Source organism: Leptopilina boulardi, unplaced genomic scaffold, assembly GCF_019393585.1.
Source record: "Leptopilina boulardi isolate dan_hultmark-lab unplaced genomic scaffold, ZJU_Lbou_2.1 LbouV2_325, whole genome shotgun sequence".
Classification (NCBI taxonomy): domain Eukaryota; kingdom Metazoa; phylum Arthropoda; class Insecta; order Hymenoptera; family Figitidae; genus Leptopilina; species Leptopilina boulardi.
Genome location: NW_026137891.1, coordinates 6,139,407 through 6,158,473, shown reverse-complemented (window position 1 = coordinate 6,158,473; position 19,067 = coordinate 6,139,407). Strand labels below are relative to the sequence as shown.

The 19,067-nt window shown below is 24.6% G+C and overlaps 3 protein-coding genes across 5 annotated transcripts in view; 1 reads left to right on the top strand and 2 right to left on the bottom strand.

Annotated features, from left to right (window-relative positions):
• Nucleotides 1–19,067, bottom strand: part of LOC127284636 (uncharacterized) — a 188,819-nt gene that overhangs the window by 9,185 nt on the left and 160,567 nt on the right. Inside the window, exons 2-10 of one of the 3 annotated variants that reach the window (XM_051310177.1) lie at nucleotides 6,274–6,428; nucleotides 5,500–5,654; nucleotides 4,725–4,879; nucleotides 3,948–4,111; nucleotides 3,161–3,334; nucleotides 2,380–2,543; nucleotides 1,593–1,766; nucleotides 804–977; nucleotides 23–186 (exon numbers count right to left, since the gene is read on the bottom strand). The gene's annotated coding sequence lies outside the window, so the exon portion shown is untranslated. The remainder of the gene's footprint in view (nucleotides 1–22; nucleotides 187–803; nucleotides 978–1,592; nucleotides 1,767–2,379; nucleotides 2,544–3,160; nucleotides 3,335–3,947; nucleotides 4,112–4,724; nucleotides 4,880–5,499; nucleotides 5,655–6,273; nucleotides 6,429–19,067) is intronic. The other 2 variants (XM_051310179.1, XM_051310180.1) reach the window with 2 other exon arrangements.
• LOC127284634 (uncharacterized) lies at nucleotides 9,102–16,382 on the top strand. Its single transcript, XM_051310174.1, has 12 exons — nucleotides 9,102–9,403; nucleotides 9,517–10,421; nucleotides 10,486–10,596; nucleotides 10,664–10,801; nucleotides 10,877–11,152; nucleotides 11,220–11,485; nucleotides 11,564–11,713; nucleotides 11,791–11,976; nucleotides 12,048–12,959; nucleotides 13,017–13,208; nucleotides 13,271–13,542; nucleotides 13,608–16,382. The coding sequence occupies exons 1-12, from the start codon at nucleotides 9,237–9,239 to the stop codon at nucleotides 14,998–15,000; spliced, it is 4,968 nt and encodes a 1,655-aa protein (XP_051166131.1). The 5' UTR covers nucleotides 9,102–9,236; the 3' UTR covers nucleotides 15,001–16,382.
• On the bottom strand, nucleotides 16,460–18,867 carry LOC127284644 (uncharacterized). Its single transcript, XM_051310189.1, has 6 exons — nucleotides 18,385–18,867; nucleotides 18,101–18,148; nucleotides 17,420–17,574; nucleotides 17,153–17,349; nucleotides 16,805–17,060; nucleotides 16,460–16,729 (listed from the first exon to the last, which is right to left on the bottom strand). Exons 1-6 carry the CDS (start codon nucleotides 18,416–18,418, stop codon nucleotides 16,601–16,603), a joined length of 819 nt encoding a protein of 272 aa, XP_051166146.1. The 5' UTR covers nucleotides 18,419–18,867; the 3' UTR covers nucleotides 16,460–16,600.

Here is a 19,067-nt window from a genome sequence, read left to right as displayed (position 1 = left end):
ATTTTTTATTAAAAATTCTTACCTCACACGAAAGCAGAAAATGACAAGTGAAATGCAGAATATCCAAGAATACCGGTAAGTGACGTTGCAATTGATTCTTTCAAAACGCAAAAATGGTAACTGACAATGCAACTGATTATTTCAAATCAGAACGATGAAACTGAGGATTTCCAAATAAAACGTTAACTGTAAGAAGAAAATAATACTATAGAAATTGTTTTTTCTAGTTAAACAAACACTATTTTATAAAAATAAATAGATAAAATACTTTTAATAGGTTTACAAATTTTTTTTAAATAGAATAATATTTATTGATAGACACATTTTTAATTTTTTTTTTTTTGAAAATAATTTGTTAAAAATTTTAAAAAAGAAAATAAAATTGTGGTAATAATATTTTTTAGTTAAACATACTCAATTTTATAAGAATAAATGCAAAAAATAATTTTTTAAAATAATTCTGTTTACCCATGGACGATTTTTTTTTTTAATTTTTTTACACAAAATTGATTTGAAATTTGGAAAAAGAAAATAAAATTATGGAAATAATTTTTTTCCAGTTAAACAAATTCTATTTTATAAGAATAAATTAATAATAATATAATAATATTCAATAAATTAATAAATTTAATCTTTTTGAATATTTAAATATTAAAAAAATTAAAATGGCAATATGTTATAATTGAAAATAAGAATAATATCGATTGTGTAATCCCTTTACATTTATACCCGCAATATCGCGGGGAATATAATATTAGGAAAATCCAATCAAAATCCCAATATTTTTTATTAAAAATTCTTACCTCACACGAAAGCAGAAAATGACAAGTGAAATGCAGGATATCCAAGAATACCGGTAAGTGACGATGCAATTGATTCTTTCAAAATGCAAAAACGGAAACTGACAATGCTACTGATTATTTCAAATCAGAACGATGATTGACGATGAAACAGAGGATTTCCAATCAACACTATAACTGCAAGGTGAAAATAAAACTATAGAAATTGTTTTTTCTAGTTAAACAAACACTATTTTATAAAAATAAATAGATAAAATACTTTTAATAGGTTTACAAATTTTTTTTAAATATAATAATATTTATTGATAGACACATTTTTAATTTTTTTTTTTTGAAAATAATTTGTTAAAAATTTGAAAAAAGAAAATAAAATTGTGGTAATAATATTTTTTAGTTAAACATACTCAATTTTATAAGAATAAATGCAAAAAATAATTTTTAAAAATAATTCTGTTTACCCATGGACGATTTTTTTTTTTTATTTTTTTCCACAAAATTGACTTGAAATTTGGAAAAAGAAAATAAAATTATGGAAATAATTTTTTCCAGTTAAAGAAATTCTATTTTATAAGAATAAATTAATAATAATATAATAATATTCAATAAATTAATAAATTTAATGTTTTTGAATATTTAAATATTAAAAAAATTAAAATGGCAATATGTAATAATCGAAAATAAGAATAATATCGATTGTGTAATCCCTTTACATTTATACCCGACATATCGCGGGGTATATAATTTTAGGAAAATCCAATCAAAATCTCAATATTTTTTATTAAAAATTCTTACCTCACACGAAAGCAGAAAATGACAAGTGAAATGCAGAATATCCAAGAATACCGGTAAGTGACGATGCAATTGATTCTTTCAAAATGCAAAAACGGAAACTGACAATGCTACTGATTATTTCAAATCAGAACGATGATTGACGATGAAACAGAGGATTTCCAATCAACACTATAACTGCAAGGTGAAAATAAAACTATAGAAATTGTTTTTTCTAGTTAAACAAACACTATTTTATAAAAATAAATAGATAAAATACTTTTAATAGGTTTACAAATTTTTTTTAAATATAATAATATTTATTGATAGACACATTTTTAATTTTTTTTTTTTGAAAATAATTTGTTAAAAATTTTAAAAAAGAAAATAAAATTGTGGTAATAATATTTTTTAGTTAAACATACTCAATTTTATAAGAATAAATGCAAAAAATAATTTTTAAAAATAATTCTGTTTACCCATGGACGACTTTTTTTTTTTATTTTTTTCCACAAAATTGATTTTAAATTTGGAAAAAGAAAATAAAATTATGGAAATAATTTTTTCCAGTTAAACAAATTCTATTTTATAAGAATAAATTAATAATAATAACATAATATTTAATAAATTAATAAATTTAATGTTTTTGAATATTTAAATATAAAAAATTAAAATGGCAATATGTAATAATCGAAAATAAGAATAATATCGATTGTGTAATCCCTTTACATTTATACCCGCAATATCGCGGGGAATATAACATTAGGAAAATCCAATCAAAATCTCAATATTTTTTATTAAAAATTCTTACCTCACACGAAAGCAGAAAATGACAAGTGAAATGCAGAATATCCAAGAATACCGGTAAGTGACGTTGCAATTGATTCTTTCAAAACGCAAAAATGGTAACTGACAATGCAACTGATTATTTCAAATCAGAACGATGAAACTGAGGATTTCCAAATAAAACGTTAACTGTAAGAAGAAAATAATACTATAGAAATTGTTTTTTCTAGTTAAACAAACACTATTTTATAAAAATAAATAGATAAAATACTTTTAATAGGTTTACAAATTTTTTTTAAATAGAATAATATTTATTGATAGACACATTTTTAATTTTTTTTTTTTTGAAAATAATTTGTTAAAAATTTTAAAAAAGAAAATAAAATTGTGGTAATAATATTTTTTAGTTAAACATACTCAATTTTATAAGAATAAATGCAAAAAATAATTTTTTAAAATAATTCTGTTTACCCATGGACGATTTTTTTTTTTAATTTTTTTACACAAAATTGATTTGAAATTTGGAAAAAGAAAATAAAATTATGGAAATAATTTTTTTCCAGTTAAACAAATTCTATTTTATAAGAATAAATTAATAATAATATAATAATATTCAATAAATTAATAAATTTAATCTTTTTGAATATTTAAATATTAAAAAAATTAAAATGGCAATATGTTATAATTGAAAATAAGAATAATATCGATTGTGTAATCCCTTTACATTTATACCCGCAATATCGCGGGGAATATAATATTAGGAAAATCCAATCAAAATCCCAATATTTTTTATTAAAAATTCTTACCTCACACGAAAGCAGAAAATGACAAGTGAAATGCAGGATATCCAAGAATACCGGTAAGTGACGATGCAATTGATTCTTTCAAAATGCAAAAACGGAAACTGACAATGCTACTGATTATTTCAAATCAGAACGATGATTGACGATGAAACAGAGGATTTCCAATCAACACTATAACTGCAAGGTGAAAATAAAACTATAGAAATTGTTTTTTCTAGTTAAACAAACACTATTTTATAAAAATAAATAGATAAAATACTTTTAATAGGTTTACAAATTTTTTTTAAATATAATAATATATATTGATAGACACATTTTTAATTTTTTTTTTTTGAAAATAATTTGTTAAAAATTTGAAAAAAGAAAATAAAATTGTGGTAATAATATTTTTTAGTTAAACATACTCAATTTTATAAGAATAAATGCAAAAAATAATTTTTAAAAATAATTCTGTTTACCCATGGACGATTTTTTTTTTTTATTTTTTTCCACAAAATTGACTTGAAATTTGGAAAAAGAAAATAAAATTATGGAAATAATTTTTTCCAGTTAAAGAAATTCTATTTTATAAGAATAAATTAATAATAATAACATAATATTTAATAAATTAATAAATTTAATGTTTTTGAATATTTAAATATAAAAAATTAAAATGGCAATATGTAATAATCGAAAATAAGAATAATATCGATTGTGTAATCCCTTTACATTTATACCCGACATATCGCGGGGTATATAATTTTAGGAAAATCCAATCAAAATCTCAATATTTTTTATTAAAAATTCTTACCTCACACGAAAGCAGAAAATGACAAGTGAAATGCAGAATATCCAAGAATACCGGTAAGTGACGTTGCAATTGATTCTTTCAAAACGCAAAAATGGTAACTGACAATGCAACTGATTATTTCAAATCAGAACGATGAAACTGAGGATTTCCAAATAAAACGTTAACTGTAAGAAGAAAATAATACTATAGAAATTGTTTTTTCTAGTTAAACAAACACTATTTTATAAAAATAAATAGATAAAATACTTTTAATAGGTTTACAAATTTTTTTTAAATAGAATAATATTTATTGATAGACACATTTTTAAGTTTTTTTTTTTCGAAAATAATTAGTTAAAAATTTGAAAAAAGAAAAAAAAATTGTAGTAATAAAATTTTTTAGTTAAACATACTCTATTTTATAAGAATAAATGCAAAAAATAATTTTTTTAAATAATTCTGTTTACCCATGGACGACTTTTTTTTTTTATTTTTTTCCACAAAATTGATTTTAAATTTGGAAAAAGAAAATAAAATTATGGAAATAATTTTTTCCAGTTAAACAAATTCTATTTTATAAGAATAAATTAATAATAATAACATAATATTTAATAAATTAATAAATTTAATGTTTTTGAATATTTAAATATAAAAAATTAAAATGGCAATATGTAATAATCGAAAATAAGAATAATATCGATTGTGTAATCCCTTTACATTTATACCCGCAATATCGCGGGGAATATAATATTAGGAAAATCCAATCAAAATCTCAATATTTTTTTTAAAAATTCTTACCTCACACGAAAGCAGAAAATGACAAGTGAAATGCAGGATATCCAAGAATACCGGTAAGTGACAATGCAATTGATTCTTCCAAAACGCAAAAACGGTAACTTCAAATCAGAACGATGATTGACGATGAAACTGACGATTTCCAAATAAAACGTTAACTGCAAGAAGAAAATAATACTATAGAAATTGTTTTTTCTAGTTAAACAAACACTATTTTATAAAAATAAATAGATAAAATACTTTTAATTGGTTTACAAATTTTTTTTAAATATAATAATATTTATTGATAGACACATTTTTAAGTTTCTTTTTTTTTTCGAAAATAATTGGTTAAAAATTTGAAAAAAGAAAATAAAATTGTTGTAATAATATTTTTTAGTTAAACATTCTCTATTTTATAAGAATAAATGCAAAAAATAATTTTTAAAAATAATTCTGTTTACCCATGGACGACTTTTTTTTTTTATTTTTTTCCACAAAATTGATTTTAAATTTGGAAAAAGAAAATAAAATTATGGAAATAATTTTTTCCAGTTAAACAAATTCTATTTTATAAGAATAAATTAATAATAATAACATAATATTTAATAAATTAATAAAATTAATCTTTCTTAATATTTAAATATTAAAAAAAAATTAAAATGGCAATATGTAATAATTGAAAATAAGAATAATATCGATTGTGTAATCCCTTTACATTTATACCCGCAATATCGCGGGGAATATAATATTAGGAAAATCCAATCAAAATCTCAATATTTTTTTTAAAAATTCTTACCTCACACGAAAGCAGAAAATGACAAGTGAAATGCAGGATATCCAAGAATACCGGTAAGTGACAATGCAATTGATTCTTCCAAAACGCAAAAACGGTAACTTCAAATCAGAACGATGATTGACGATGAAACAGAGGATTTCCAAATAAAACGTTAACTGCAAGAAGAAAATAATACTATAGAAATTGTTTTTTCTAGTTAAACGAACACTATTTTATAAAAATAAATAGATAAAATACTTTTAATAGGTTTACAAATTTTTTTTAAATATAATAATATTTATTGATAGACACATTTTTAAGTTTCTTTTTTTTTCGAAAATAATTGGTTAAAAATTTGAAAAAAGAAAAAAAAATTGTGGTAATAATATTTTTTAGTTAAACATACTCTATTTTATAAGAATAAATGCAAAAAATAATTTTTTTAAATAATTCTGTTTACCCATGGACGACTTTTTTTTTATTATTTTTTTCCACAAAATTGATATTAAATTTGGAAAAAGAAAATAAAATTATGGAAATAATTTTTTTCAGTTAAACAAATTCTATTTTATAAGAATAAATTAATAATAATATAATAATATTCAATAAATTAATAAATTTAATGTTTTTGAATATTTAAATATTAAAAAAATTAAAATGGCAATATGTAATAATCGAAAATAAGAATAATATCGATTGTGTAATCCCTTTACATTTGTACCCGCAATATCGCGGGGAATATAATATTAGGAAAATCCAATCAAAATCTCAATATTTTTTATTAAAAATTCTTACCTCACACGAAAGCAGAAAATGACAAGTGAAATGCAGGATATCCAAGAATACCGGTAAGTGACAATGCAATTGATTCTTCCAAAACGCAAAAACGGTAACTTCAAATCAGAACGATGATTGACGATGAAACTGACGATTTCCAAATAAAACGTTAACTGCAAGAAGAAAATAATACTATAGAAATTGTTTTTTCTAGTTAAACAAACACTATTTTATATAAATAAATAGATAAAATACTTTTAATTGGTTTACAAATATTTTTTAAATATAATAATATTTATTGATAGACACATTTTTGAGTTTTGTTTTTTTTTTTGAATATGTGACGCGATCTGAAGAAAGGGACTTTAGAAACTCAAATTATAGGTTATGTTGTGAAATTTTTATTATTATTATTAATTAAGATTATTTATTTATTATTTAACTTTTCTTCAAACAATTGGAATTAAAATTTGTCAAAAAGAAACCTAATATTTACAGAATAGACCTTCTCATGCTGATCGTTCTGTCCTTATCTAGCGCATATAATGACGCATGAGTTGGAAGAGGACAGAATGATCAGCATGAAAAGGTCTATTTTAAATAATTTTATTCGAAAATTTAATAATTTTTTGAAATAAATATATATATATATATATATATATATATATATATATGTACATTATGTGTGTGACGTCACAAGTAGGCAAAATATTTTTGATCGCGAGCAAAGTAAAATAATAGAGAAAATAGCACCGATGCTTCCAGAGTGAGAAAAAATTGCACTTACATTTACGATGAATATATTTACTATTAACGATTATTCCATCATCCAATATATTATAAATTCGATTAATTTTGTAAATAAAATACAGAAATACCGAAATAATATCTATTTTTACAAAAATTTATCGATTAATAACGCAAAAATTGTGTGAACCACATTCTACGATTGTGGGGAAAAAATGACGCCAAGCCAAGCGTGCACAAAATGGGGCGGATTTTCAAGGATAAAATTTTCACGAAGCAAAAATTTACTATTTTAATTCAATTTAGAACCCGATTCTTACTTATTTGAAGAGTATTTCTGAATTTCGGACGAATAAAATAACTAACAAGAACACCGAATAGATCAATGAAAAAAATTTTAAACACTCAAATGATATTAACAAAGAATTCACTTTTTTACTTACACTTCTCTCTGCGACGAGTAGAACAATGAGGAACATGAGGAAGAAATGGTTTTAGTGGGAGTTTACTGGTAGCGCCACAAGTCGACACTTCCTGTCGTATGAAACTATACCAAAATGGCGAATTTGAATTCAAAACGATCAACTTTTAATAAGTAAATTTTAGATCTGTATTAATCTATTTTTTTCTATTTCAACACATTCATTTTTTTTTTTTAATGTCAACCACCTTTTTTTATAAGTGAATAAAAAACAATCAGTGAATTAAAAAAACAATAAAAAAGGAGGAGAAATCCAATGTAACGATTAAAGGCCTAAACAGAATAGCTTCGCGAAAGCGATATATTCGTATCCTTTTCTATCTCATGCATCTCGTTCGCGAACGACTTTCGCGAAGCTATTGTGCGTTGGCCCTTATGCTTCCAGCGTCAGAAATGCATGCACATGCGCAGTGTGAAAAGTGGGAAATTTAAAAAATAAAGTGAAATTAAAACATTTGTTTTCATTTACTTGATATTTGTATTATAATTAATTTTTTTATTGTTTAATTGTATTTTAAATTAATAATAATATACACGTACATTACAGTTAATTAAAAATTTTTTAAGTGATACCACTTGACAAGAAAAAGTGCTTAAATTAATTTAAAATTGTTTATAAACAAATTTTTAAGAATAAAAATATTTACTCATACACACATTTTTGATTTATTTTATTGACTAAAATTGGTGTAAAATTTGGAAACTGAAAATAAGATTATGAAAATAATTTTTTCTAGTTGAACAAACCCCATTTTATAAGGATAAATGTATAAAAGAATTTGAAATTGTTTACAAACATTTTTTAAGAATAACAATATTTACCAATAGACAAATTTTTGAGTTATTTTATTGAATAAAATATATAACATTTTTGTTGACATTTGATGCGCTTGAAGTTAGAAATCCTTCATGTCTAAAGGTAATGCAGATTTTCATTTTCAACTGTTTTTACAAAACATTTTTTAAACGGCTTTGCCCCCAATGACAAACATTTTTTATTTTTAAAATTTCACTTATATAAATAAAAAAATGAATTTAAATTTAATGCAGATCGTGTAGATAAATGATTCATTTATTCAATCGAAATGTTTTTAAGATCCAAGTGCTTAAAACTATTTTTTAAATTTGAATCTTCGATCAACGAAATTTTCATCTCTTCCTTGCAAAAACTATTTTTATATTATATTTCTTATTGTACTTAATATTTTCGAGTTTTTTTCTTTTCTAATTAATTGCTTTAATCATATTAATAATAAACTGTAAACAAAAATTGTATTAGATGAGAAAGAAGGAAGATATTTTGAAAAACGCCTTTGCCCCACATAGCGGCTTTGCCCCGCTCTCCCCTACATAATATTTCTAAAATCCAGTAAAAAATTGTGAAAGGTTGAAAAATATTTTATTTTAAATAATAATTAAAAAAAAAAGTTTTCTGTGTTTTTATTATTCCCATTTTCTAGTGAAATATTTTTTCAAAGCCGAGTTTTAATAGAAATTAATTTTATTTCAAATTTTCCCACCGAAAGCACAAAGACATTCGTGATTGGCTGAAAACAAGAAATAAAAAATTTGGACAAGTTTTTTAGCGTCACTTGTTTTGTTTTCTTTCGTGCGAATAGGCCTTAAATGGCGTACTTGGAAAACTGTTACTTTGCTATGATTGTTGTCAAAATATCTTTTATCTTCAATGTAAACAAAAGTCAATGACTAATGGGCAAAATAATTTTTGTGTGTTTCTTTTTTTTTGTTTTAAATGGATTCAAAGGAGAACAAGTATCGTTCTTTACCACCTCTTGTCGAGGGTAAAATACATGGATACTTAAATCTTGTTATTGACGAAGTCATTTGGACCAATATAAACCCTGGGGATGTGATTGTATTCGTCTCCTGGTGGGGTGAAGAGAACGAAATACAGTTTAGGTATTAATTTAAATTTTCTAATTTATTTTCTTTTATTTAAACAATTTATATTCTATTTCTATATATCGAGGTTAATTGTCAAGAAATTTTGATAATAATATACACTTTTTCAGGCCATTAGATGTTACAAAATTCTCGGAAAATTTTGAGGATACAGAAAAAACGTATACGATAAAAACAAATTTTTATCTATTTGAAGATTATATAAAAAATTGTGAATCTTTAGAACTTATAATCAAATCAGAGAAAACAAAGAAAGTTTTAGGGACAGCTCTTGTAGTTGATTTGTTAGATATTTTTAAAACAAAGCCTTTTACTCGCTATTTTCCAATAGTTGATAAAATTCAAAATAGAATAGGCAGTGTACATGTTTCAATAAAACTTAAAAATACCTCGAATTTTGAAAATATGCCGGCAAAAATGGGAACTAATCAAAATAATGAGATAAGTAAATCAGTAAATTTTGATATGAAAAGTTTAAATAAAGCCGATGGTGGTCCTGTGAAAATTGACTACTTATCATTGAGAAATCCAAAACACGAGGAAACAATTTATAGATCTATTTTAAAGGATAAGAGAATAGAGCCTATTAAGAAATTTAACTTTGAAGTTCCTGAAAAGCTTGTCGATAGATCGAATCTAAAATCAACAAAATTGAAAAGTGCTTTATTAAAAGAAGCTTTAATGGATGATTCCTATGTATACGATGCTGATAAATTTTTGTATGAAAATTATCATCCTGATGTTTGTCCCGAAAGAGAAGCAGATTTATATCAATATTTTCTTGGCAAGGATATGAATTATTTCGATGAATATGCGGCACTAGAAACATTAAGATCAACTTCTCCTACTCCAAGTTTAATAGAATTTGCAACACAATCAATTCATTGTTGTCAACGAAATAAGAATCCAATTTCCGAGACAACTACTAAGAAGAATTTGGAAAATGATACGAAAGATGAAATTGAAAAAATAAAAGTTGTTAAGGAAAATATTTCTACCGATATTAAGACTAAAGGTCCGTAAATTTAATATTATTTAAATTTATGAGTTTTTTTTTTTTTTAATTAAAATTTTTACAGAGATAACACCACTTGAGTATGTCGATTGTCTACAAATAATTGTGAGGTCATTCGTTTTGTCACCTGCTGGCTACAGAAGAGTGAAATCATCTTGTCTGACTCGTGATAAAGGTAAGGTTACTGATATTCATATCTAGAGAAAATTTTTAATTAAACTTGACGATATTTTTTTTTGTAGCTGATAGTGGTGTTCCATCTTCAGCAACATTTTTTGTACAATACGATGCTATTACGTCAAATCCAAGTTTGTTGAAGAAAAAATCAATGAATGAAAGAAAACCCGTAAAAATGACTTCTCGAAAGCAAATTGATCAAGGTATAATTTAGTCTATTAAAAATAACACAAATTATTAATAATATATATTAATGGAAAATGAAATTTATTTTACAGAAATTTTATTTTACCATCAAGGTGTGTACAATATATCAAAATCCTACGCCTATGTGAATAGTCCATTAAAATTTAAAGTCTTTCATAGACATTTAAATCAAAGATCACCAACTTTATTAGGAATTGGTACAATGCAATTGAATGAAGTGTTTGGGACAAAAAATTTAAGTATGACACAACGAGTTGCTATTATTAATAAAGGTATTAAAGTAGGTGAATTAGAAGTTGCAGTTGCATTAGGTTGTGATGGCATTCATTTTGGCAAAGAATTTATCGGTAAGTTTCAATTTTTTACAATTTTTACATTTTTTTTTAATTTAAAATAATTTAAAAATTTAATTAGATGCCGTGACGTCTGCGAAAGAAAATATTCCCGTGAGAGAATCTTTTTCTCCTCTTAATACAAAAAATGTGAATTTCAAGACTGTGACTGGAACTCAAAATTCAAATAGTGGAGTTTCTTCCACATCATCTAGAAGAATTGACACGCTCAGCAATGGAAGTAATTCAATAACAAATGATGAAAGAAGTTTAACTGGAAAAAGACAAACAAATGGAGACGATGGAAATATGGAAATTTTGATTACAAAAAGTAAACACGATGAAAAGGTAACAGTTTCTGTTTTAATAGTTTCATTTGCTTTAAATAAATAAAATAGATTTAATAATATATTGGAATTGTTTTAGGTTCTTTTACATGGTTTGATATACATATCTGAAGGCAGAGGTTTATCTGAATTAAATACTTATATTATTTGTCGAGCTTTTTGGAAAGAAGACAGAGCGATGAGTCGCATTTGCACCAATACAAAAAATCCTTTATATCATTTTCATCAAGTGAGTAATTTTTCTAAGATTTAATATTTAATTTAAAATTGATACTTCCTCAAATTAATTTCGTTTTTTATTTACAGCTCGTTCCTCTCATTCACGGTCCTGATTTACTCGAAAGAACAAAAGATAATTTCATAGTCACTGAGGTTTATAGCAAAACTTCTAACGGAGAAGATAATCTCATTGGAATTGCCAAATTTCCCATACATCAATTATACGTTGCTTATCGAGATTCTCATGTTTTGCCCTATTTATTATTATCAAAAGTAATTCTTTTTATCATTGAAAATTAAATTAATTTAATTATTAAATAATTAAATAAATAATTTTTTTACAGTATCCAGTGATTAGTGTGGATGGTTGGATTTTGATTAAGGATCCAGTAACCGGTGAAAGTAAGGGTCAATTACTTGGTTTGGTGGCCCTTGGAACAGCTGATCAAATTGCCCTCTTAGAAATGACAAGAGGTATTCGTGATTCTATCACTACACCTTGTGGATTAATTGGAACTACAAGTAATTCTAATCAAACAAATCGTCAAGATATTCCTATTTTAAATCTCGAAAATTCACAAACCAATAATCGAGGAATCACCGAAACGCCAAACATTTCCTCAAGGAATGAAGAATGCCAAACGGAATTTACAACTCGCGAAAAAGAAATTGAGAAAGAAGCAACTGATTCTTTAAAAAATCCAAATAAAGTTTTACATTCAATTGTCGATTGTCTCGCTCAAGCTCTACATGTCTCGAGAACAAATACAAATCAAGCTTCACAAACTGAGGAGAAAATTCACGAGGAACAAAGAACTGAAGCTTCTTGCTTGGATCCATTATCAATTATTTTATCCGATAACAGCAGTAATCGAAGTTCAAAGACAAATTTTAATCTTTCAACCGATATGTACAGAAGCGTTGGAGTTGGTGCTGAATTTGATGATTATTCAAATCAAGGTAATAATTTTAGTGAAACAACAACAGAAATTTCGGGAATTTTAAATCCAATGAGCAATGAACAAATGGAATCCGAATCTTTTCGAGCTGTCGTTGAAATAGAATGTGCTTTACATTTACCAAAAGTTGAAAAGGCCAATACAACTGTCGAGCCAAGTACTTATGTTACTTTTCAAGGAATTACGAGTCCAAACGAAAGACAATATTATTCATATACAAATATTTCCCCACGAACATGCAATCCAAGATGGGAATGGAGATGTGATACAAGATTACCCGTTCAACTTTTGACAAACGTAAGTTAATATTTGACACAACATATTTTCAGAAAATAATTTTTTTTCAAATTTCAGGATGAAAAGAAATTAATATTCAAAGTTTGGCGACTATTGGAACCAGAAACTTGCACTGATATTGATTTAGACAAAGATATAGTTATCGGTTTTGCTGCAATTGATCTTTCTGTATTAACTGCTGGATTTCCTCTTGTAACTGGATGGTTTCATATTATTGATTTTACAGGAAAATGTAACGGTCAAATAAAGGTAATTATCAACAAATTTTTTTTTAAATTTAATTCGGCATTGAATGTAAAATAATTATTTAGGTGAGCATAACTCCATTGGAGAGTATATCTACTTTTGGGAAATCTTCTTCTACAAGTGTAACAAAATTGCCGTCCGAACCTTGCCAATCGAATCAGTCAAATGAATCTTCACCTCGTCCGAAAACAATGCGTTTATTTAATGATTGTCAAAAAATTGACGATTCTAAACTTTCAAATACAATGATGAACTTCAGTTATCCGGCTTTTGAAGAGACAATGCCTGATATTGGATTTGGAGATGCATCACTCTCTCTTCTTTCATCGTCATTAAAGTAAATATCGCAATTTTATTGAAATATTTTTAGAACGTAAAATGAATATTTTTTGTTATTTCTAGACAAAAATTAACGGAATTGGATGAAATTACAAAACGGCTACAATCACGTTTGCATGATGTGACAGAAAATGCTTTTGAAGATGATTTTGAAAATGATTTTGAAATGAATGATCAAGAGTGTAATGGAGTGTTAAATGATTCTCCAGAAACAGGAGCAAACACAAAAGAATCAATTGTTCTTCCTCCGGCATCGAATACAAATTTTTCCATGGAAGTAAATCAAGAAAGAAATCCATCATGTTCAAGTGAATCACGTAATCATTGTTCTCCATCAAATACAATGGCGGTGGATTCAAATTTTTCCGATACGGGATATTCAACATGTTATAATAATCATCAATCCGGCTATTATTTTTTAAATGAATCATCAAATCCATATAGTACCAATTCATCAGATCGTGAAGAAGAACATCCAATAAAAGGAACTAAAATGCACGTAAATCATTTACTCGATAAACTTGCTTCACTACCACCGCCAGTTCCAATGGAAATGTTTCCAATGAAAATTAATATTATGGAATTATTAAGTAATTTACAGTGCAATAATAATAATTATTTTCAAAACGATAGAAGCAATCGAAATCAAGAAGCGAGAAATATTTCCGAAAATAATGGACATTCACAAGAAGAGAACTCAATTCAAATGAGTGAAGAAAATTCAGTGGAAAAATTAAAACCCCAATCAAGTAATTCGGAAAATAAAAATAAAGTATCAAGTGTAATTAGACAGGAATTATCACAAGAAGATGAAGGAAATGATTCAGTTGAATTTGATGAATTATCTGCACATTTAATGGCAACAAATGTACGTCATATGGATAGTGAAAATGTTTTTAATCCTCTTTTGTATCAACATTTACTTCCCGATGTACAACTGAGTCCTAATTCATTTAGTTGTTCTGTTTCACAAGATGTTCAAAATCGAAATACTGATGGTGATGCAATTCAACAGCTTGACAATAGATACACTGAGACATTTAATGCGGCAATTAATAGTGGATTAAGTAGATTAAGAAAAATGATGGAGAAGAATACATTCGCCAATAATAGTGACAATAACATACAAAAACAAAAGAGTTTATTTGAAAATGAAAGCACGGATGCTTGTCGTACAACAAGTGTCGCAAATGAAGATATTGATGGAAATATTGATATTACTGTGATTCATAGACCCTGTATTGATGATCTCATGGCAAGTAATAGTTCAGAATCTGTAAGTTCAACTTCTATGGAGAAATTTACGGAAAAACAATCCGAAACCGATGATGAAAATACATTGACTAGTTCAGAAACATCAACATCGACAATTTCAAGACAAGCACCTGATGGAGGTAATCCAATTGAAGAGTCCGACAAAAGGTTAAGTAAGAAACACAAACTTTCGAATTTTTAACTTTTCTTTAGAATTAAGAACTTTCGTATTTTTATAAATTGTGTATTTTATTTATTTTTTCTTTTTTTTTTTTAATTCAAAAACGAAGATGAAAATAATTTTTTTGGTCTAAAATGTCCAATTGCAATAATTTCTAAGTCAACTTATTGATTTTTAAGCAAAAATATTGATCTGTATTTTGTAATAATTAGCTTTTATGAAATTTTATAATATTTATTATAAATACTGCTTCTTTTATCATTTATCTTTTTTAAAATGTCAATTTCAGTACAAAAAGTTTAAAAAAGACAACAATAGAATTTATAATTTTAAATATCTAATGAACACGAATTTGGAGCCTAATAATTATTAATTTTTATTTTTTTTAAACTTCTAATTTTTTACTATAAAAATACAATAAAATTATTAGACTATAATAGTAAAAAATAATTGTTAAATTTGATGATAAAACAAAGTCAAATTCATACATAAAGAAAAGCATTTTCATTGTTTTTGACAAAGATACATAAATATTTATAATAAAGTACAAAAAAAAAATCATTGTGCTTACTGAATTTAAAAATTGATCATAATGAAATGTTATTATTCTGCACTGCGTGATATTGATGTTTAAAAAGAAAATCTCTAAACTTCCGCATATTTATATAATAATTGCAAAAAATATTCTTTATCGTTGTTTTTAACTCGACAAAAAATTACTTTTTTTTCATAACGTTACTTAAAAAATTGTTCTTATTTATCAAAACAAGAAATTCTTTTAAAATAATTGCATATACAAATAATTTATTATTTTTTATTGCGTTACAATTTTTTTTGCAAATGTGTCAAATGAAGAAATTTTAACAGTGAAAATATTAAAATTTCACACACACAAAAAAAAATGTATACGAAACTTTAATAAAAAAAAAATGAATATATTATAGTTTAGAGAGAAATGTCATGAAAGCATTTTGGTAGTAAAAAAAATATTAATCTTTGCATAAACTTGAATGAAACTTAAAAAACAAGTTACATGTATTTTTTTTGTTCACTATATTAACTATATAAAATATGCTTTTATCAATTGTAACTTATTTTGAATGAAAATTAATAATTTTTTTCGCCATGCGAGTTATAGAAAAACTTGGGCAAAATAATATATATACGAAATTCTCTATCTCTAAAAAAAGTGTTCTTTCTTAACGACTGATATACCGCACGTATACGTAAAAAATATCATATTATATGAGTAATCTATTTGTCGTTTTCAAGTTGCGTTAAAAAAATATAATAATTAATAATTATGTATACACTACTATGTGTAACATCGATATTTTTATACAATATATGTATTTAAATATACGCTCAAATATAACGAATAAAGGTATCTATAAAGTGGCTTATTGTAATTTAGTTAAATTATTTAGAAATTACATGTTATGAATACCAGTGATTGTATAATTATCAAAAATAAATTAAAAATAATTATTTCATTTCTATAATTTAAAGTACAAGTTTATTTTTATTTTTATCTACCAGTTACAAAATTATTTAAACTACAATTTTCATTTTTTTGGTAAAAATTAAATTGTACATAAATTAATTAATTTTAGTTAAACAATTAGGAATCGAAAAAACACGATAGATATGCTTCTTTACGAGCAGATTTTACAATTTGATTTGGATGAATTAACCAAACTTTTGCCGTTGTTCCCTCGTGTAAATGTATCCCTGAGCAATCTCTTAATTTCTGAAATAAATTTTTTAGTTTATTCTTTTGAGAATTTTTTAAAAATAAAATTTAATGAATAATTTTATTAGTTACAGAAAATTGGAAAAGTTCCTTCCTTGTAAATTTGGAATGATTTTTTTGTTGTTCCAACATGCAAGGTCTACAAAGGAAAATTTGATTTTCCCAATGCCAATAATCTCCGTAAGGTTTCTCCTCACAGATTTTACAAGTATCATTTTTTTGACTACAACATTTTATCTCAACTGGAAGATGTATTTTTTTTCGTCCACCAAAACTGTGATTGAAAAGAATATTACGTTTCTTGTCATAGGGATTATACAAGCCAGGTCTGTTGAGAAAAATTTTTTTTGTGTTCATAAATATCTTTAAATTTTTGTATTTTTAGGAAAAGCTATGAAGATTTCTAAATTATTTTCTTACCCGGGATTTTTATTGATCGTGTGGGATTTTCTCTTTGATGAAGAGAAAAATGGAGCTTTCGATTCTTTTTTATCAGACGAAAACAGAATTGGAGGACTATAATCACAAGGAGCTGGAGATTTTTCAGTCGATTTTGAATTTATTGCAAATCTAGCGGGACCACTAAATCCTCTTTTACTTATGGCACCAAGGCATGGCTAAATTGATTTTCAATTTACATATAACGTTTAATTTTAAAATGAAAATAATTAATTGTTTTTAATATACCTTTGTGTGAATACGTTTAAATGATTCTAGAACATTATAACTGCACGGTGAAATATTTGGATATTCATCTCTGGAATAATATTTCATGAAAGAATTCATTCCTCTTTTGGTAAACAAATCTCGAGAACATTTGGACCCAAAACATATTTCCTGCTCTTAAAAAAATATTTTTTCAACTCTTAACAAATCTATTATCATTTTAAAGAAATTTGCATAAATTGTATTTTTTTCATTCTATAATAATTAATATTTTAATTTTTTTAACTACATATTAAAAAAATTAAGTTTTAATTAATTAATTATTAAATTTAATATTGATGGAATAGTTAAAGAAAATTTATTATTTCTTTCATGAAAGTTTTGTTTAACTTGTGATAAAGTTTTATTTGTCATGACAGGAATGACTGTAATACCTATAGAATTGATTAATATACGCAATTTAGTGCAAATACTATATCTATATCTATAAGGTGCGTGCATGCAAAAGTTTTACATATTTCACATCAACATTGTCTTATAACTATAGTTATATTTCATTTAACTTTACATTCTCGCGTGATAAACTCATTTTGTCGTCTAAATGAACACACGACTATTACTATGGCAACATAAATGTAATGCCTCTATCTCCAGACGTCAATCAAAGATTATTGACTTTAGCTTACTTACTTACTTACTTACTGTTCAGTATTGTTTTCCTCAAAAATGAATCAATGTCCTCCAGAAAGTCTGTAACAAAAAAAATATATTTATAAATATTTATAATAATCTTTTAATTTTTATTTTATTATTTATTAATTTTAATATTAAATTTTTTTTATTTATTAATTTTATTATTAAATATTATTTTTTTATTAATTTTATTATTAAATATTTTTTTATTTATTAATTTTATTATTAAATATTTTTTTCTTATTAATTTTATTATTAAATCTATTATATGCAATGGAATTAGTTATGCAAACCTTTAGAATGTGATAACGATGTATTTGAAAACATTTTTTTTTTTGGAGAAAATGTGCTACATTAGATTTAAATTTCCAAAAATTATAATTAACGTCCCTTTTTTAAATTTTTTTCTTTTTTTTTTGACAAATATGAGGTTAAAAACATGTAATAGCATTTAATTTATTAAAAAATAGACGAATAGTTATTTCTTCTTCATTTTTTTCTGTTTATAAATATAAGGGATCGATACAAACATTATTTTTTTAAAAGAATTGAAAAATAATACGAGAGTCATAAAAATAAATAAAAAGCGCCCATTTAAAAAAAAAAAAATTGCCGCCCATTATATATTTAAAATACGACGTAATAGATTAGTTATTTTTTTATATCAGGTTGCGTCTAAAACTCAATGAAATACAAAAGAAGTGACCGACATTATTTCTTATTTTATCTTCTTGAATAATTAACAAATGTTTGTTTAATTAATTAATCGTTGATTGCAGTGCCCTCTTATTTTAACCTCTAAACTTTGAACCGGAACTGAAACGCGCTTTCAGTCAGAACAAAAATTATATTTGAAAATTATATTTTATTTCATAAAACAATTATTTATAATAAAACTAAAAGATAATTTTCATAAACTTTATAAACCTTTTTAAATTATTTCTAGAGTTGATTAACATGTTACAGATTGTAAATC